This window comes from Battus philenor, unplaced genomic scaffold (assembly GCF_028537555.1).
Source record: "Battus philenor isolate CCGP_79_NKW_IND1 unplaced genomic scaffold, ilBatPhil1.0.hap1 SCAF_19, whole genome shotgun sequence".
Lineage (NCBI taxonomy): Eukaryota > Metazoa > Arthropoda > Insecta > Lepidoptera > Papilionidae > Battus > Battus philenor.
In genome coordinates, this window is record NW_027181681.1 from 3170972 (window position 1) to 3193779 (window position 22808).

General features: G+C 34.4%; 1 protein-coding gene across 1 annotated transcript in view; it reads left to right on the forward strand.

The window, feature by feature from the left end:
- The first annotated feature begins 428 nt into the window (after positions 1-428).
- Positions 429-22808, forward strand: part of LOC137921598 (zwei Ig domain protein zig-8-like) — an 84045-nt gene continuing 61665 nt past the window's right edge. Inside the window, exon 1 of the mRNA XM_068764399.1 lies at positions 429-522. Within this exon, the coding sequence (XP_068620500.1) occupies positions 429-522 (94 nt within the window). The remainder of the gene's footprint in view (positions 523-22808) is intronic.

Consider the following 22808-nt stretch of genomic DNA (forward strand, 5'->3'; position numbering starts at 1 on the left):
CATATAAATTTATTATTTTTGCTTAAGACCGTAACTGGGCGATAGCTTCTAGCTGTTCAAAGTGTGCAGGGATAAATAATAATTAATTATAATATGGAGTAATCCGAATTTTAAAAAAGTTTACTTACTAAATTATCATTTATGGATAATGTATACCATACATTAAATAACCTCACTGAGCTTTACACCTTTAAAGTTTTTACGTCTTTAAACAATCATCATCGTTTATGAGATTGCTCATTAATAACTTATGTTTTTCAAACAATAATAGAATAAATGTTGTGTGAATGACTATGAACAAATATTTTACCAATAGGAAGAGCTTATTAAAAAACTTATTAAGAAGGGAAAAGCGTATACAGTGATACTACAAATATTACTTGAATAGGTAACGAATATCAAAGATCTAATAACTAATATTGCTGCAGATGAAATGGCGCGTGGCTGGAGGGATGGGGGTGCCGCTTGCAGCTGCCGTCTTCTTAATGCTTCCACTCTTCACGTCTTCCACCGGAGACATAAGTAAGTATTAATTTTTTTTTCATTTAAAAATTATTCTATACATAGTTGTAGACATTTTTGTCTTTCCTCGACTAAGGTTATTTATCAATAAATATGCGCTTTACGTCATGAAATATGGTATTGTTATAGTTTAAAAGCTACACATACGAACAAAGTCAGAAGTGACATAGGATAGAGCGATTGCTCGTGCAACCGATGGTCATTGGAGCCGAAAGGTTCTTAAATGACCATAAAACCGGTAGAGGCAGCGCGGGTAGGCCTTCACAGTAGAGCTGCCTGAGTTAGCGTTAGATTACTTCCATTCGATCGCTAGAAATGAAATTACATATACAGTTAAATATATTTTTCAGTTATTTTTTTATTTCTCGTATCTACCTTACCTTCTTTTCACAAATCCTTTACATATCATTTGCCTTTCATCGCCTTCCTTCCCTCAACTCGCTCTTAGATCACAGTTTAAATCACAGGTAATTTTGGTATTACAGTATTGACTCATTTTTATTTATTTATATAAAATAATAGATTTCTTAAAATATACATTTACAATTTCTAGCTGGTATCATTTTTTTTTCTTACACAATATTTGCTACTTTACTTAATTTACGGGAAGTAAATTCGGGAATTAGGGCTCTTTCTCAACCCCGTCTTACCTACTACTCTAGCAGCCTTGTGTTTATTTACTACATACTACACTACTTTTTCTACAAAAACCTAAGAACAATGGGCGCAGTAATCCGATCCTTTTCAAAATCTATTAGTAAGACCTTTGTTCATCAATGGAAATATAGTCACGAAGAATGGAATTTTATTAAACGAAGAAAAAAAAAACAATTTCGTTTTTGACATAATTTACGATACCAAAGTAAGAGTATTTAAATTGCTGTATCCTCATCATAATTACCATACTCCGTCCTCTCTCATTATTCATGCCTCTAAATTACCTGTGATGTGCACACTTTCCTTAATCGAATTTAATTAATCTGTTACCTGACACCTGACTCTATTCATAACAAGGTTTTTGTAGTAGTGATGCGTAAAGGCGGCTTTTACATAACTATTTAACTATTTTATTGAACTAGCTACTTTAATTTTTGACAGAAAAGAACGCATAAAAACTAAGACCATCTGAAATGACAGTAAGTTGGGCACGTATTTGTGCAAGCAACGACCGTTGGGGCCAAAAAGTTGGGATTCCCCACTAGAAACATCGACGACTATGTCGTGTCAGGGGCCTCAATTCATTATCATTGTATCAGGTATCACATCTGAAAAGCACTATAAACCTATATAAGGTTGTCGTAACCAGCAATATTGAAGAAAAAGGACCGTAACTTAGAAACCAATTGCGTTAGACTTAAAAAATTTGCACCTCCCGAAACATCAGTCCGTGAGTCCCTGTACTAAGATTTAGACAATGACGATACTCAAACATTGCAGTCGTGAAATGAAAGGGGACATTGGAAGATTCTGGATACAGGCTGTTTCCAACCAGTCTTATTGGAAAGCTATGGAGAGGCTTATTTCAGGTAGAGTACGTCCTACGATGATGTGATGATGATGATATTAAACTTCCTTACCTCCTATGATAGTAAAACGTTATAAGAGGAAAGTATACATACTTAAGATTGAATAAAGACGCAAAAAACAAATTTAAATTTATTCAAAATATCTATACCCATGAAAACATTTACATGCACTTATGAATCGCCAATAATTCTATCATTATAAGTAGTTGTAAGCTGCCATCAGCTCGGAATGCTGATCAGCTGAAAAGAGTCGGCTGGAAACTCAACAGTTGCTATTTTTAAATAAAATTTAACAATTTATGTGTGTACATTATAATTTCAACCATGTAAATGAGTTGATAAACAAAGTTCCTCACATTTTGATCAACTAAAAACTTTTGAATGTTACAATTAGATGTTATTAAAACTGACAAGAACTTTATTATGTATGCGTACACTCAGACTCATGAAGGATTTGTTAACTTTTGAAATCAATAGAAATTAAGATTTAGATCGCTAGGAAATTTGTTCATGATACACATGAGAGGTCTTTGAGATCATCAGATAATCTGGAAATAAAAATACCGGCGCATTCTTCCTCGCTTATGGCCAAATCTTTCACCACGCAGGCCGTTCGATTGTGGAATGATTTACCGCAGACAATAAAACGGGCCAAGTCACTACCTATTTTTAAGAAAATGGTTAAAAATTATTTACTACATCTATGATTATTTATACCTTCATTCATTACTTTTTCTTCCTCTGTTTCTTTATTTTATCCGAGGCAAGTGCGATCCAAATCAGTTTGATGTTTTTATTTATTATTGTATTATATTTATAATATGCATTAAACTTTTTTTTATTATAAGTATATATGTTATATACGTATGTATGTATGTCTATGTATGTTTATGTATATTTATGTTCATTTGTTTGTAAATATGTATTTTTTTTGTACACGTGAACTACCCTTTATAAGTACTATTATCTTTTCCTTACTATGGTTGTCTGTAAGAGATTACCTTGAGTGATAAGACCGCCCATTGTACTTTTCTGTATATTATTGTATCTGTATATTATGTATCTTATCGTGTACAATAAAGAATATTAAATAAAATAAAAATAAATGAATAAATAAGTTTGTGATAATTTAATTACAAATCATTCAATTGAAGATAAAAGTGATTTTCAGTTTTCATTTTTACATTATGGTGCTTCATCAAAAGCGGGTCCCTCGTCCACTCGCTTGCCTTTTATGCACATTTGACTAAATCTAGGGCACCCAACCGGACGCCGTTCGATCGCACGACCCAGATAAGCTTTCCCGGCTTTGAAATTCTTACCCATAGTTTCCGGACGGTCAAGCCAGCAAAGTCGCCGAATACTATATATAATGTTCTCCATCGCGATTTCAAGAAAATAAAATTGAAATGTTAGACGACTTCGATAACATTTAAAACGCTTTGTCGTAGATATTTGATATAAGATTCCTCCTCCTTACGTCATGATTGTCAATTCTTACACCATATGACCCATATCTTTGATCCCGTTGGTTCTAAATTTGGTGCACATCTAATTAAACATCATATAAGGCTATGTCCAAGTGCTCTTTCACTCTCTACTGTTTTGGTGATCAACAGCTTCTTTAGGCTGAGGTAGTCCTGGAAAATCCAAAATACTTAAGAACATGTTTATGATAAATATAATGTAAAAAATTCTAATCAGAGATTAGAAGATTCGATGATTTATTTACGATATTAGACAAACGAAAGTAACTAGTATAACTAACAAAGCCAAGCGAATTGGCAAGAAATCTGTGGGAGAGGTCTATGTCCAGCATTGAACATCCTGCGGCTTAAATGACGATGATTATTAAATTATAAGATTGTAGTAACGACATTAAATAATTAATTCATATGACATAAAATATGCCCATTGTAGTCTAGTATTAAAACAAGTGTCTTGTTGCAATTCCTCTTCTAAGTTATGTGTTCTTGATAGAGCTGTCGTTAACATAGGAGTGTTTGCAGGTCCCTTGTGACAACCTCCGTCATCGTTCTGTCAACTTGCTTCGCACTTACAGATTCACTTACTTTATTAATCCATTGCACATTTGAATGACTTTTGATATTATTTTTTCATAAAATATGATCTTTATAAAAAATGACAAACGATATGTACGCCGTCCTAATAACTCTGTTTTCCAAAGACTGAAGATAAAACAACGCTTTTCGAGAAATTTATACTTTCAAGTAGTAAAATTATTACGTGATGCGCAAGGAAAATGAAGCTGTAGATCAAAGAAAACCCTTACGAAGTCAAACCTAAATATATGCGTCTCGTATCGGTAAGTGAATAAAGGCGAGAGGCTGTTAAAAAAGCTGTGAAAAGATTTCTAAAATCATGATTGTAGCTAACATATAAAATGTACTCCTGAATTAATATGCCTTTGTTATGGTTATGCTTGTTATGATATCTATGTCAATAATATTATCTTCAATTCGTGATAATATATTTAAGACTATCTGTGTCTATATATGTTTAGATTCTAAGGTTAGCATTCGCCTTTCGTGGTCGTAGTGCGTTTATCAGAATATAATTCTAGCGTTAACAAAAGGTCCCGTAAAAATCCGAATTTCCGCTACATAAATTTATCTTAAGACACATTGTTTTCATATTTTCTCGTGTTAAAATTGTTCCGTTTTTAGAGTTACTATGAAAAATAATCCATTACCTTGCATAACATTAGTGTTATATAAGGTTATTTACTTTTCGTACCTTTCATGTGACAGGCCTAATCACCGTCATCACAATATCAGTCGTAAGGCGTCTGCTACATGGCGTAGATCTCTCCCAAAGATCATGATGACTAGTATTACGCGATATGCATCTTGCGACTACCTGCAACTAACTCGAGAACTTTTCAGCCTCATTGGAAATTATTATTACCAAATATAAATATGGAAAATATTAAATGAATAAATAATGTAACCTTTTTGAAGTAACGCAATTTCACGGACCCTTCCGCTCCCCGAGCCAGCACCATTAAAGTCATTAACAATACATAATTATCTAAAGGCTATTTTAAAATATTTATTAACTTTAATTATACATAAGTTTGTCTTTAACAAATATGTTGAACATTAAAATACAATTTACAAAGGTTATAATAAAGCTCTTGTCTAGGATTTTTTTATGTTTATTTATATAGATACACATCTTTTTATTATGAACCGATACATAATCACAGTAAGTAGACTTTATTTTAAACAGAACATTTTCTTCTTGTAAACACTATATTTATTATTCATTAACGTAATGAATTTAGTACTTCATAATACATGTAACACGTCATTTAACATCGTCACCTTTACACACATGTCAACATGTTTCATTTAGTCGATAATTTTGTAAGGTAGACAACCGTACAAATCGAGACATATATTATTAGCATACATATTATTAACTATAATAAAAATCACTGCAGTTGAATTAAATTTAACGATCTTTGGTAAAAGATGTCAATAATGAACCATTGTATGTATACATATATATATATATATATATATATATATATATATATATATATATATATATATATATATATATATACTAGCTGATCCCGCAAACGTTGTTTTGCAAAAAAAATTAAAGTTTTTAATTAACAAATAAAAAATAAGGGTTAATCGTAGAGGGGTGAAAATTTAGGTTGTATGTATTTTGGTATGCTGTATCATAATAAAAACCAAAAAAATTTGTTTAAAAAAAAAATTAGGGGTGGACCACCCTTATCACTTAGTAGTATGGAAAATAGATAGTAGCCGATTCTCATACCTACTGAATACGCATATAAAATTTGGTAAAAATCGGTCGAGCCGTTTCAGAGGAGTTCAAGTTTGAACACCGTGACATGAGAATTTTATATATTAGATATATATATATACAATGCACATTGTGTACAATATTATAATGTTCACACTCATATATATAGATATATTTAGTTATGCGTGTTCAATGTTACGTCTCTTAAACAGACAGTCCCTTAACAAATAGACTCTATCTAAAAAAATATTAAAAGTTATCAGACCACAAAATACATGTAACGTAATATTCTTTTACATGAAAATTGTAATATATTTTTTCCCATTAATACGTTTTATATAGCACATATCATGCGCATTGCGGATAGGGTACGCTAGCCGCGCCGGCATGAATCCGTAATCGTGTAACTTTGCGTTACAAAAAAGAAATAATTCACTTTTACGCCGAAAAACACGAACCAGACACTTTGAACAGTAAAAGGGAATGAGTTTCTCGACGCAAGTCGCGCAAAACTTCGTGAATAAAGTTTTAAAAGCCTTATCCAATAAGTATTTAAATTTTGGTTTTCATAAACCGTATATCACTTAAAAAATACGGTTTAATAAATTTCGTAATTGTTTTATACTTGATTTGTCTACGATACAGTTATGGATATGTATCAATTTAGATAATACGTTTATCAATAATCGAATATTTATTACTTGTATTTAGATATTATAACTTGTAGTTAGATAATTCAAAAATTAATTTAAAAATTATCGCTTCTCTAATTAACTGTACTTCGCAGTTTCTCGCTTTTGACCTCATTGGTAAGTGCGCAGTTGCTCAACGAGCCGCGGAGAAAAGAATTAGATCCATATTTAAAAGATCAAGTAGTACATTGCGCGCAGAACAGATAGTCGCTGATCCTTACGGTTCATGAATGACACCACGAACAAGCGCAGCATATGTCGTCCATAAGTCGTGGATGCCTTGTTAAGGTTGTTGAAAAACGCTGGATATAGTTTACCTCCTACAGGTCTTATTGTAAATCTACAGAAAAGGCTTATGTCCAGCCGTGAGCGCCCTTGGGCTTAACAACAATAGTTATAATGAAGATGTTGTACCGGTTAAGTTTTCCATCCTGCCCAAGGTGTGGAAGGTGAAAAGAGAACAGCAAACTCAGCAACAGAAGAAAAATATATTTGACTTAAAAGGGTAATGGACTGAAGGCCAGGTCTGATTTTACACCGCAGGTCGGTATTCCCCTGATGGTGGTAATAAGTAGCCGCACGATCTTCCAGGACTGGTCCACAGGCGGCAGCAGGTCGAAACGAGCAGCGCCGGTAGTTGACAGGATGTGTTCGTTCCGGTGCTAGGTACGAATAGATTCAACCTCAATGATCAAAGGTTATTTTAATTATAAAACTCGCACCTGTGAATAGATGTCACAGATATAAAACACATATTTAAATATATGTGCAATTTGCTCCGCTGACAGTAAACCCCGAAATGGCTTGCGACAAAGGAAGTAAAATTTAAAGCATTGTAAAGCATAAATAGAAAAGATAAACAAATCGAAAAATAATAATGAATACATAACGATGGAACTATGAACACAAACAAAATATTAAGCTCTGACGCTACTTAATATTAATGTTTTTATAATGTTTGTTCAACACTTACCCCTTTGGCTTTGTGGCTTTAAATTCATTAAAGATGCTCCGAGAATCAAAAGAACCAAGACGAGAATTTACAACGTATATTTATAACGTAAATTCTTATAGGCCCCGGTACGTGAGACGTCACCTAGCTAGTGATCGCGACCGAGACCAGGGTCCTTCTCTCGGGCAATGATGTTTGTTATAAAAACAAAAGTTCGCTAAACCGATAGCACGCTTCTACATTCCCAAGCCACGTGAGATGTGTCGTGATCCGCCAAGTGTTCAACATTTTTCACTGTATTGCAATTTACGTGACATTCCTCGTGTTTATATTTTTTAGTTAAAATTTTAATTAAGACGCATGAAACATTACATGCAACGCTACAATGTTAACAAGAATTTGTATAGATTGTGATAACATAATACTGTGATCCAAAAGTAAGGTGAATTTTTATAGATTGTAATTTTTTTACTTATTCATCTTATTCAAATTTATTCCGAATTCAAAGCGCACTTTCGCCAAAGCCTATAGTCTTTTTCCGGTATAGCTGACTATATCTTGTTCAGTACGGTTTTTATCTCTTCAGTTGTGTCAAAACATCGTCCCCGAACTGACCTTTTGAGTTTGCTGAATAGCCAGAAGTCTCACGGAGCCAAATCAGGCGTATTCAGTGGTTGCGGAACGATTAGTCAACTTTTTGTGGCGTTTTTTTTTAACCGATTGTGCAATTTTAGCACCAATCGAGATGAAGCGTTTAGGACACTAAACATCCTTCATAATGATTTTAGCTGAGTCAAATGATTTTTCAAATTTAGATAAACATTCGCTTAGTAAATATATAGACAGTCCTGCTAATCTCAGAAAAAAATTACAGACAATTTCAGATTATTTTTTGATCACAGTATATCTATGGGACTGTCGCTAATAAAATACTTTATACATAAATATCCAGTAAACTTGATTCTAATGAACAGTTAACTTTCAAAAGGCACCGTTTCTTTATACCGTTTCTTGTTCATTTGTATAATATTAGATAATAACTATCCTTGCCGAATAGTTATATATTAAGGAGTGTAGATAATTGATTATCGTATCGTATTTACGATTGTCAATCCCATTATATTTTTTTAATAATCAAATGTACTTAAAAATAAAAAAATAAAAGCATCTTATCTCCATTCGATTGCAATTAACGAGAAAAGTGCTAGGTGTTTTTATGTTAACTTATTTTTAAGTAATGTTTCGCAAATTACCATATTTAATAGTTTTTTTTTTTTAAGATGCGAGTTGGAGCGTGGGTACCACACTACAGGTACTAAGTGAACCGACGACTTAATAAAGGTGGTATGAAATCTCTGAACACGTGCAGCGCAAGTGGCTTGCAGTGGTCGTCTATTGGCTGACGTGAATAAACGAACAAATAGTGATTCTCTTTTACTGTCAGCATTTATTTTGAAAATCAATATTGAAAACTAGAATTGAAACTCCACCCATGGATACGTCATTGTACATATTGAATAAACAAAACGTTTATTGTACGAAAATACTCATAGACTGCGACAATAAATCAGTTATGTCACAAATGATTTATTAAGTATGGTAATCAAAGTGGTTAAGAATTAAATGATATATATATATATATATATATATATGTGTGTGCAATTGAGAACACTCAAACACTTCCGTTAACACGTTCACTGCGGCTTGAGGTCGATTCAGCCTCATGGTAGACTTTGCACTGGTGCGGTGCGTAAAACTCGTGTTTTCTCTCTAGTGCGGCGGCTGTTTACACTCAACCGTATGAGGTATGACAAAGACAAATATAGCTTTCTTAATGTCTGCGAAGCATTGACTCAATATTGTAAAAAAATATAGATGAACATGAGGCAGAAAAGGCCTCAACCGCACTACTAGGAAGTTCAGCTTGAGGCTGATTCGACCTCAGCCGCACCAGCTGAAAATTCTTCAAAATTGAGCCCGCAGTGAACGTGTTAAATACTTATTTTATATATTTAATGAAGGATAAAGTGTAGTTATTTCCCTAAATTATTTAATTAAAATGTTATAAATGTATATAAACACATTACTAAAACCAATAATATTAACTATATAAAAATGAACAATACATATTGACGTTTTAGACTAACGCAAATAAAATAAAACTATAATCTATTGTATCGTAAACCTTGCCGCTCAAATAATTCTGTAGTCTGTGTTCATATGTAAAAACGCACCCGTCACTACATTACATTTTATATCACATATATTTTTAAATAAAATTGATACCTATGAAGAATATATCGATTCTATTGAAATTAAAAAGGACTTAAATTTCAATTTAGTGGCTAGGTGCTGCTATCGACTTAGGTACTCAATAATAACATTAAATCTAAGACCGAATATAACACAGCAAGACCTATATATACTGTATACTTATTCTAAATGTTCTAGAACGATAACTGTGGTACTCGTACCTCTATTATCTTAGTTACTGTCGTCACCATCAAAAGTGCTGTGAAGCAATTTAAACGACGGGATGATTTAAATTAAAAAAATACTAACTTTTACTTCACAAGAACACAGCCGATATCTAACCTCTCAAAATGACATATTTCTTGAATGACGTACGCGACCGTAAATAATCTTAAATATGTATTGTCATTGTCATTCCATCCCATAGATGCCCACTACAAGGCAAAAGCCTATCCCATGATATCTATGTGGGATATACCATAATTGCCAAGCTTGGCATGCGATCACGCAATAGTATTGTTACTTAGAGGACGTTGCTGCCCATACTATGGAAACTTATTTCTAAGCAGTGGCATTTATTATGCTTATAAAGCAGTGGCATTTGTATATAATTAACGCAAAAAGTTCTCTACAGCTGGGATACTACTGCACAAATAAATATAACATCAATAAATTAGAAAATATCTATTGTCTCTTACGAATGCAATGCCATTCGTAATATTAATTTAAGAACATACTACATTCTTAACTCTTTCTGTCCCTAGAAATAAACCAAAGCCACCGCATGGCCTTGTACCCAAACACAAACATTCCAATTATAAACTATGCTAATTAAAGAAAGTAAACAAATGAAAATTGTCAGAAAACCGCCTCTGCGGTATTCCGCGCAATTATTCAGTTACCTAGCAATTTTCAAACTTCGAATGTCTGTTGATTTTTTTTAATGTAAATGATTTTAGTTTGCCAGTATCCAAAGTATATATGATTTTTAACAAATAGAAGCAGTCATTTTTATATCTGGCCGTTAAGAATTTGGTAAAAAAATGTGTACGTAAGTTCGAAGCTAAATTCGACTCCATGGAGTAATTTAACTTTGTACTCTAAGAATATTTAAAAAATCGAGTTTGTATAGCCGGTTTTCCTTATTGCATTACATTAATTTTTTTTTACGAAAAATTTGCTTGTTTCTGGAGACTTTTACGACAAGTTTCAGGTGAGAACAAAGTTTTAAATTCAATTCATGTTACGATATTCCTGCTGAAATTTTGTAATTCCACAGAAATGTATACCGAAAACTCAATACAATGAAAGTTTAATTAGAGGTTAAGTTTTAATTGGAAGAATAAGATGTTGAAATCTACTAGATATTCTTTTTACTCCTGGGATTGATGTTCTCTTTGCTGAGAGTCAAAATGAACTTCGTACCAAGGGCATCATCCCTGGATACAGAGTTCGTTTTAAGTTGGTCGACAATACTTTTTCGAGTTAAATTATTATTACGAGTTTGAATTCAAATTCGTTTTGAACGCAAACACCATCAAGTAGTGGTCGCTGCCATTGTGTTCGGATCAAAATTGTAAATAGTACACTATTCAGGTGAAATCAATTGTGATTAGTACAATAAGGAAGTATTTTAAGTATACTCGCTTACTTGCTTGTAAATTATAAAATGAATACAGATAATAACAAATAAGTTAAATTTAAAAATTAAAAATGTAGAATAGCAGAAAGTGTGATGTGAGTATGAATAGATTTTGTGAAAAATGTATGAAATGTGAAATAAATTGTGAAGGATGAAAGAAAGAGAATGTTAATTAATAATAAAACTAAAAATATATTTATAAAAAGCATAAGTGCTTGTATTTAACGAAATCCAGGAGTCCGCGAAAGCACTTGAAAAGGAAGCCACTAAGGTGGGTCTCAAGATCAACACTAAAAAAACCGAGTACCTCCACATGAAGCGATACAAGAATAAGCGTGTTCAACGAGATGACCTTCATGTTGGAAACGTTTCATATGCGGGAGTGGCGAAGTTCTGGTATCTAGGCTGCACCATAACGGATGACAACACCAGAGAAGAGGAGATCGATATTCGTATCCGGAACTCGCTGAGATGCAGTGCAGCACTTCACAAGGTTCTAGTGTCTAGGCTCCTAAGCAGAAGTACAAGTCCGTATCAACAAAACCGTAATACGACCAATATTGATGTATGGCTGTGAAGCTTGGACGCTAACTTTGAAAGAAGAACAAAAACTGTTAGTGACGGAACGAAAAATCATGCGGAAGATCTTGGGACCAGCGAGAAATCAAGACGGTTCTTGGAGGCTCCGAAAGAATGCCGAAATTGAGACTTTAGTAGCACAGCCAAATATCATTGGCGAATATAAAGCTCAACGTATCCGCTGGCTTGGTCACTTGGAGCGAATGGGATCGAATCAGAGCGTGAAGGTAGCGTACCTGGAAAAACCGAGGGGTCGAAGACCAGTGAGTAGACCCAGGTATCGCTGGATCGATCGCGTTGAGGCAGACTTGCGCGAATTGTAAGTCAACCAATGCAGACGATGGCGCATGATAGAGGAAAGTGTAAGTCTCTCGCTTCGGAGGCCAAGACTCACTTTGGTTCACTGAGCCAGCGGAGTAGTAGTAGTATAAGTGCCTGTCCGACAACAAGATGGGGGAACCAGAGGCCCCTAAAAACGGTGACCATAAAAATAGTACACGATTTTAAATAATCCCGTAGTATTTATGTAATAGGTCCACCTAAAGGTAGACTACCCACTCCGTGCCTATAGCTTCCATAGGTGGATAACCAGACGAGTTTTTGTAATCAATTTGACAACTATTTGTTATAACAAACTTAAAACAAAAAAGATCATATTTACAACGTGTTCTATTTTCTAAATCCTAGTTATAATATCAGTGCATAAATAAAAACTATTTAGAACGTTAAACCTAATTTTTTTCAAGCTTTACTTAACTGTTACTGAGTTAATGAGTTACAATATGAAACAAAGCATTTCCACCACGCACTCACATTCATAAATTAATAATTTTTTTTTTATTTGAAAATAGAACGCTTTGTGGGAATGAATGTGAAGTATTACACAAACAAATAGCGGGAACAATTACTATTATATGCCGCTGGAATCCGACTAAATTCTTCTTAGTTATTTAATATATTTTTTACACATACATATTTTTCATATAGACCAGAGAGCAAGAGATACGTAGTCGATTTACTCTGAAATATTTTGAAATACAAAATCTGCAGTGCACGGATTTTGCGCTTCAAATTTTGTGACGGTAACGCTACCCATTAAACTAGTAAAATAATAAACTATATAACCATCTGAACTGGAACAATTCTAGAGTAAAATAAAATTCATTTTAAATTTAAAACTTAACTAAGGAAGTAAATAAATTCCTTAATCGTAATTATCCCAGTAAAAGGTTTAATATGGCAACATCAAATAACAAAAGAGTTTAAAGTGTCTTCTCCGTCCGGAAACTTAAACCTGCGATTCACATTACACGTTCACTTGATCGAAGCATTTAAAAATAACATGTACATTTTAAACCTTTTATCGTCATCACAAAAAACATTTTTACATGATAACATTTTAAAAAAAACGGTTTTACATCGTAGCCGATTTTAAATAATGTTGCAGTTTAAATAATTAATAACCTGCCAATCGAAAAACACAGTCTGTCCGTCACTATAGAGCAATTTGTTTGTTCAATCGAAAATCCCGGATTAAAGCTCGACTGCAAGCGACTTTTATTACGTAACATTTCAAACTTTGATTGAACTTTTTACGAACTTCCACATATTATTGAAAAAATTTTAACTTTTAGAAAAACAACTTAATCTATTTGAAATTCTAACCGTTTCATAGTGGCAATATATGTAAATATAAATTAAATTATTAGGTCAGATTTTTCATAATATACAGGATGATAAGTATTATTATTAAAAACATTAATATTGTAGAGCCGCTCAGAAGCCAAAACAAAAATTATAAAAAATAATGTTTTTGAATACATTAATTTGTTAAAATCCTTTATTTATCAATTTTATTAGAAAAGTGTAGTCTTTTTTCGAGGTGTAAACTCTGCAAAAAAATAAGATATTTACAAGTTACGTAAATGAAAACGTAAGTATTTAAAGATATAATGACAGCATCTTAAAAATTTTAGGACTTATACCTTTTGGTAGCTAAAAAAGATAAGTAATTTATGTAAAAAAAATAAAGATAAAAGATGGACTTATTCACAATGGCTTCTGAAATTATTATACAGTATATACGGAAGCGATTAAAAAAGGGCTGTCTTACCTAGAAAAATAACTATCGAGTAAATTCTTTTAAAACACGTTAATAATTTTACGTCTTGCTCTGTTCAATTTCGAGAGACAAAGTCCAAGTTAATTGCAACATAAGTCAATTAAAACACAACAACGGGCGCTTTGAGAGTATAAATATTATTCAAAAACAATACATGGAACTAGGGGCGCGTTTGTATTCCGTATAACCTCATTTCTGAACAAACTATATTTCATACACAAAGCTCTACTAACGGTGTTTATGTGGTTAGCGCAGAAGAATTAATTACTCATAATGGTCTATTACATTTAATCACTTTTCTCTGCAGAACGTTGTCCTGAACAGAGATTTTCATGCCTTTTCTTTATATACGAAAATTATTTCACCTCATTAGACGAGATCTATTACTCAAATCAGGAACATATAACAAATTTCGTAATATAGGCTAATCGAATATTAACCAAAATATGCGTCTTCTCCCTATTCTTCTGTCCAGCCGATAGATGTCCACTTCAAGGCATAGGCCTCCCTCATAGATCAATACGCCTTAATAATTTCTTTTCTATTTTTACAATTTTTTGTTGATAATATTAACACTTCACTTTTCGTATAGGTTTTGCATTCTTTAATAAGCGCTATATTTGTTAAAGTTTTCGTTTCGACTGTACAAAATCTGCCAGGGCAGTTAAGGTACAATGCAGTTGGTTTATAGAGTTGTAGCAATGAAACAAGCAATTTTTTATATTTTTAGTCGTTATGAAAGAAACTTTTTTATTTAAAACTTTCACTGTCCGTTCCCATCGGAAGCATTAAAAAGTCTATTTAAGTTCTTGCATAAGTCAATTACGGCTCACGCGATGTCCGCTCTGCAATAACAAAGATTGTGGCAACTTATTTAAATGTACATGTTTTTACTTTGATCGCATTATATCTTTATTATCATATCCTCCTTTATTTTTTATTTAAGATTTACGATCATCACTTTGATAGAATCTATAAACATATCGATTCTCTCTATATTATTCACTTTGAATGTGTTTGTGATGACTCCATACATGCCCTGATTTGAGAGGAGCCTATAACAAAGTGAGACTACTTTTTAATTCTCAAGTTTTCATGCCGCCTAAAAAATCCTACCTACTACAATAGGATATTTCCTATCTTTTTGGTTAATAAGCATGTTAAATTTATGACATGATAATTCAGAGACTCGTTGGCAGTGTATTGTAATACACACACATAGGAAACCCAGAACCTACTAGAAACTTGAGACTGGTACTTCTCCCTAAAGGTAAGAAGCCACCAGACGAGCCATCGTCATACCGGCCCCTCTGTATGCTGGATACTGCGGGGAAAATACTAGAACGTATTATCCACAGCAGGATCGAAGCAGCAGTTGAACCCCACCTAGCTAACTCACAGTATGGGTTCAGAAAAGGCCGGTCTACGCTAGACGCTATAGAGCAAGTAGTCAATATAGCAAAACTAGCAGTGTCTGGGAAAAGATGGAAGAGAGGCTCGATAAAATACTGCCTGGTTGCCACCTTGAACATTAAAAACGCCTTTAACTCGGCAAAATGGGAGGTCATCATGGGAGCACTTAGCTCACTGAATGTACCTCTATACCTACGTAAAATAGTCGCTAGTTACTTCTCTGATAGGGTCCTCATATACACTACGGAAATCGGGACGGAGGAGTACAAAGTCACTGGAGGCGTCCCACAGGGGTCAGTACTAGGGCCACTTTTGTGGAACGCTATGTACGATGGACTCCTAAAGAAACATCTACCCAGCGAAACTAAACTCGTCGCATTCGCTGATGATCTAGCAGTCGTTATAGTAGCGAAACACGTGGAGGAAGTGAAGTGGGCATTTGAAAGATCCTTCCAAATAATCACCCTGTGGATGAGATCAGTCGGACTAGAACTGGCTGAGCAGAAGACGGAAGCAGTGCTCATTACTGGCAGGAGAGTTGCGGAGACCATCACACTCAATGTCGGCAGCTGTGAAATCGCAACTCAACCAGCTATACGGTACCTTGGAGTAATGATCGACCATAGGCTAAACTTTAAAGATCAGGCTGAGAGAGCAGCAGCGAAAGCGTCTCTGGTGACAGCTAAACTCTGCCGACTCATGCCTAATGTCGGAGGTCCCAAGCAAAACAGAAGGAAGTTATTAGCGTCGGTGACTACATCAGTGCTTATGTACGGAGTACCCATATGGTCCGACGCACTAAGCAAACAGGAGTCCCGACGGAAAATCGCCTCTGTTTATAGAGTCAGCACTCTACGGGTAGCTAGCGCCTTTCGTACAGTATCGGAGGATGCGGCATGCGTGATAGCAGGTATGGTTCCTGTTGCGCTTCTTGCAGACGAAAGAACTGATCTGTACCGTAGCAAAAAAAGCAAATCAGACCCAACTTCAGCTGAACTTAGAATTCGGGGAAGACTGAAAAGCTTGCAACAGTGGCAATCGTCCTGGGATAAGTCGACGAAAGGAAAATGGACGCGTAAGCTTATACCAAACCTAGAGCCATGGGTGAACCGAGATCATGGAGAGTTGAACTACTACCTGACTCAGATGATATCCGGCCACGGCTGTTATCGAGCGTATCTCCATAGGTTCAAATACGAAGATTCCTCTGACTGTCCTAATTGTGTCGGAATGATTGAAGATGCAAAGCATGTCTTTTTCGTCTGCCCCCGATTTAACGAAGCCAGGAGGTCTTGGGAAGAAGGTGTAGGATGCAAAATCTATCCTGAAACTCTGATAGCTACAATGCTATCCTCGCCTTCGGCCTGGGAACTTACGAGCGCGTACTGTACGACGGTGCTGAAGGAGTTGCGTAAAATAGAGCAAGAGCGGAGGAAGTTGGCCTGAACAGCCACTCTATCAGAGAAAGCTGCGGCTAAATCCCCCCCGCGAAGTAATGCCTAACGGCCATGCCGTGGGGACCAGGGATACCGAAGAGAGAGGATTGTTTTTAGTCGGTATTGATCTAGATCGAGTCCGACATACGGGGCACCAACATCAGGCCCTATGATACGTAAAAGTATTTTTAAACCTCTATAAAAAAAAAAAAAAAAAAACCTACTAGAAACTATATATGTATTATTTATTGAGTTTGTAATTCCAAATCTTACGTAACACCTTTGACAGATACTAATATATAGCAGACCTTTAGTGTTTCCTTTTTAATTATAGAAATGTGACATCCCCTGTTTTTTGAATATAGTATAAAGATTCTAAGGATTAATGGGATTTAGAATTGTAGCCTTAATCGCTCATTAAAATGGGTCAGTTCAGGGAAGGTATGTCATAAGAGCATTGCGGAAGATAGAATCTGTTCTCTAGTTTCTTGATTCATCGGTACTACTATTAAATTTCGGAGCTTATTTAAAGTATTTGATGAATGTTGAGTAGATTTTGGCAAATTATTATTGATTTAGTAAGATACAATCCTAACGTTCCCCCAAAAAGAGCAAAATATATTATACGCAATGGCTTAGTGTCACTCTTTGAATCGAAATGAAGTACAATATTAAGTATGAATACTATTGTACTAGTATTTTATATGAGTACGAAGCTTTCTACATTTTTAATCTTTACTCTTTTTTTCCTACGTCGTTTTTTACCCCCTCTAATCTCAACCGTTTGTTGGTAGAGTCTTTTAATGTAAGACAATAAGTTCTTCCGATATTTGATTTTCCTTACAATACTAATCTTATTTTTTTTTTACTTCTTATTTTAATTTTTTAATGTTGTCTTGCTTTTGTTGTTCTATTGGCCGGTTTTTTTTTAATTTTATCGGGTTTTAAACTTATTCTACATTTAGTCTAACGTTTATGTCGTCAACCTCTCCGTATTTTTTATTTTATTATGAACTTGATTTTTATTACTCGAATGAAAAATCACACTGAACGTCACACTACCTTAATATTATCTTAACTCTATCTTACATATTTAAAAAGAAATGTTATTCTTTCTTACGGTAATAAATAACATTAATTTGTATACGTGACATTTATTCTCTAAATAGATGGCATTTGTTACAAATTTTATTTATTATTACTTAGGTTGATTACTTATTTAAGTCCTTACTATAATTTTTTAACTTATTTATATTTCAAGTGTAATCACTTTACACCGGATCGGTCGCAGCCGGCGCGAGTCCTAGGTCTATTGGTTTTTCAACTCCCTTTCCTGGTTGCAATGCTATTTTGTCTATGGGGCGTCAGGCGCCAAAACTTCATTGGACTACTACTTTTGCGCTTTTCTCAATGACTCGAGCGTAGGACTTGCCTCTGTACTCACCTTTCAAGTTTCTATGGAGAGTGTGACGGTTGTTCCGCTGGTCGATCATAATCTAATTGCAGCGGTTCCATAGATTAATGTTAATAAATTTCTTGGGCAAGTATGTACTTAAAATATGGTGAAGGCAACTGTTAACGAAGAATTTTGTGACTAGTATATTAAAAAATAAGATTAAATTAAATGCTTTTAAGTTAGTTTCTTTATTTAAATTCAAAAACGAAGTTCTTTTCTTATGTTCTAGCTTAATTGTAGAAGTGCGTAATCGATGAACAAAAGGCACTTTAAATTTATTTTCGTCTGATTTTGTTAGAATTTTCTCTTCTGTACTAGCAACGCATAGTTTCATTTTCGTTGTGAAAACAACATTTATCTACACATTAAGCTTTTAATCCGTTTACACTATTTCCGAGAAAAGTTTTTAATTATATCATTAGCGTTGAAACATTGAATTAATCTAAGCATAATGGTATCAAATAACTTCGCAAAAATAGTTAACAGTATTATTATTTTTCGAACGCCTCGAAACCTTTTGTACTAAGTGATAGTGGGTGACCATAAACCATGGTTGCACAGACTTATTAAGACTAGGGGCCACTCGGGCAAATCATGAACTGAAGCGAACCAGTCGCCAGAAGTATAGGTAATTTTTTTTTTTTGGTTTTATTCTGGAATTGAATTCAATATTTTTCGAATCTACGAGAGTATTATTTTTGCTGTCGGCGGGCCTCCAGTATTAGACCGGCGGGCCGCGGTCAGTGCATCCATGCCATAAACTTACAAGCGCAGCATAGGAAATCTATGTTCAAGTCACAACTACGTTAACCAATCTTTTTGGTAATCTATGGAGGAGGTTTATATCCAGCTGTGAACGTGTCCTATGGCTGAAATATCGATGTTTTTGTGATGATTCTTTGTGCAAATTTACTATGGCTTTATATATCGTAGTCAAGAAAGACAGCTTGTTAAACCTTATATCATGTATGCTTTATTTGGCTTTGATCTTCTTGACGAAAGCAAGAAAAGGACCAATATATAGCTTTAGAGTCATGACTCTGTGTTTGGCATAAATCTATGTAACATAACTCCTGAAGATGCCCCGTGGAGGGGCGAAACACGTGTTGAGTGGTTTAACGGTGGCGGTTGTGTAACTCGCATTGTTTGCCGCATAAGCATTTATCAGCGGGCTGGCGGGCGGTGCACTTTGTTGCACGACTACCACTGTATGTGCGGAAGTGGTTAAATATTGGTCCTTTTCTTACTTAGGATGAACTTCCGCAAGGTAACGCCTGATTCCATTAAATATTCTTGATGAAAATTGACCGTAATAATGCGTCATAGTGCAATCGTTGGTCGCGGTTCGATTCCCGGGATACAATCTCATATTATTTACACTTTATGCATTAATTATTAAGGATTACCCTTGGTCTCAAATATGGTCCTTGGCGTGCCTTAATACCACATTATGATCGTCAACCTGCCGGCAAAGCGTAGCGTTTATGGTTGTCTCCATGGATATTTTTGGTGAAGGTTTATGCCATGAAGTGGGTATAAACCAGCTGAAACAACGAAACGAAACGAGATGGTTTATCATAGTCTCTTACCTCTATTTTTATTCATTTGAAAACAGTCAAAAATAAAATAGTTTAAAACAAATTAAGTTGACACCGATAAGATTGAATAAATGATTCCTAACTTTTTTTTTATTTAAAACTTATAGCGATCCACACCAAGAAAGGAGATTTTGTTTATAAGTCGTAAATAAATTAACCCCAGTAGATGGACCTTTACATACAAAAAATAAAAAATAAAAAAGGTAGTAACCAAAGAAAGATATTCTGCGTTCGTATTTCAAAATATACGATCTTATAAATATTCCTGACTACTTTATTACAGGCATAGCCGCAGCCAATCTAAACAGGCGGTTATAAAAAAGAAAAGCCGAGCTTAAAGCTCCTCGCATGTCTGCAGCGTACGCACTGCGGGACGCCGTCATAACAAATACCATTTGGTTACAAACTTTTAATCAAATAGCATGCTAAACAGGAATAAAAATTTTCAATTAAATGAATGCAATACACGTTTCTATTACCTCCATAACTACGCCAGCAAGAATAGAGATAAATTAAAAATGTTAATCATATGAATATTTATTTTTTTACTTCAGATAAACACACCAACAGTAATACGTAATATGTATAAGTTTAAATTACTTTCATTTAACAAAGTAAAATGTTTTAGCATTTTTATGATAAAATCTCAACGTCATACCATTCTATATTATAGATATTTTTTTAAATTCTTCCATTTATTTTAAAAATGGCATAAGTCTCTTTTTCAACAAAATCGAGTAAATGGCAACACTAAATACAATTAAACGGAATTTTTCATTTTTAAAAAATATCTCGACTTGAAAGAGGCACGAATAATATGCCTTTTTCAAAATAAACGGCTCATGTAAGAAAGAAGAAAATTATAATGAATGATATACTAAGTTTTTAAGCTTTATATACATAAATTACTAGAGCTCAAATGTGTCCAAAAATATTCAATACAGAATATATAATAATTTATTAAACAAATCGTTTACGATAGTTTGTCTAGAAAACTGTCAAAGTCTATCATTCTGTTATATATTCGATATGTTTGTTTTCATATGAATTAATTTAATAACGATTATAAAATATATTACTCCGCTGGACAGTATTCGAAAAAATACGTAACATCGTCTCGTACAATATCTCAAAGCATGAAGGCGAAGGTCTACGACCAAATTTTTTTACCAGAGATGAATATCTTGATGCTGTTATAGTATAGGTGATGATCATCTATGCGCTCCATTAGAAATAAATAAAAACGTAAAATTTAAATAAATGCACAATGTGCAAAAAATAAAAATACAAAAATAAAGTTATGCACAAAATATAATATCTATAAAATTCGGTGAACGAAGGCAAAGAAAGTGAGGTATGAATGAAACAAAGAATAAAAAGGAATGAAAGAATATGTGAGGAATAAAATAAGAAAGAATAATTGACATTAAGATGGAATGAAAGATGAATATGGAAGTAATAGAATTCTGTGAAGAAGTTATTATTATTATCCTTATGTATCCGAGATAGTAAAAGTACAAAAGGCCCCAAAAAACGAGAGCTATAAAAAATGTTAGTCTTTAAAGAGATTTCATTATTATTATTGAGAGGTACACGTCCAACTCGTGAGCTAGTCCAGAGGAAATACGGTCCTTGAGAGAGTATGACTGAACGGGTGAACATGACATTGCAGTGGATGTCCGATTGGGGTTCCCCAATCTTGTCCAGTTCAACCCTTCCAAAACACAGGCGTGTCTTCGATTTAACATCCACTTTCGAAGCTGTATCCTTACCGATTATTAACCATTTAGGGCTTCTAGGTATTACCATCACCTCTAACCTAAATTTTGATCAAGAAATTGAATCTATAGCTCAAGCGGCGTCCAAGAGATTATCAATTCTTTCAAAGGTTCGGCGGTACTTCAGCTCTGAACAGATGCTTAATCTTTACACTGCCCAAGTTCGACCCTGCGTAAAGTACTGCAGTCACCTTTTAAACGGTACAGCCAAATATCATCAGGAAGCTTTGGACTCAGTTGACCGAAGAGCCCGTAGGTTAATCAACAACGAAAAGCTCTCAAACAGCAACTACACACCCTTGAGCATCGTCGTCTAGTTGCCAGCTTATCGGTTTTTTATAGGATACACTTTTGAGAGTGCTCGAAGGCTCTTTTAGAGCTGATTGAGCCATCTCCATCCTTTTATCGGACTACTAGGCGCAGGCATAAATGTTATCCACACGTTGTCGACATATCCAAAATTCGAAATAAACGGTTTGACAGCTCGTTTTTGGTGTGAGTCGCCAAGATTTGGAACAACCTGCCTGGGTCTATTTTTCCCGATAAGTTGAACTCTGGAGCCTGCAACAGTAGAGTGACCAGGTTTCTATTGGATGAGCGTATACCACCTTCGTCTTCATCTACACTTTCCACAGGTGAGATGAAAGACAAAAGCCTATTCCATTATATTAATATAAAAAAGAAATAAAAGCTATGGAGAAGGCTGTGCTCAACATTTGTCTTATAAGTCTCTAGCAATAAGCGATCCGTAGACGAACGAAAGTAACCGATATAGCCAAGCTAATTGGCAAGTCTAAATGGCCAACGCGGCCAACCTTATCAGATCAATATATCATCACCAGCAATAGACACTGATCAAAGACCTTTGTCTCTAAAGTTTATTTTATTTTGGACAAGAAGATATTTTGCAGATAAACACCTTCACACGACTGTTAACATGCGAGCCCAGATCGATGACACTCTTGAATCGAAAGAAGAACTGTCTTGTTTGACATGCATCTTGGGTTAAAGAACCCAACAGCAAAAACAGTGTGCCAT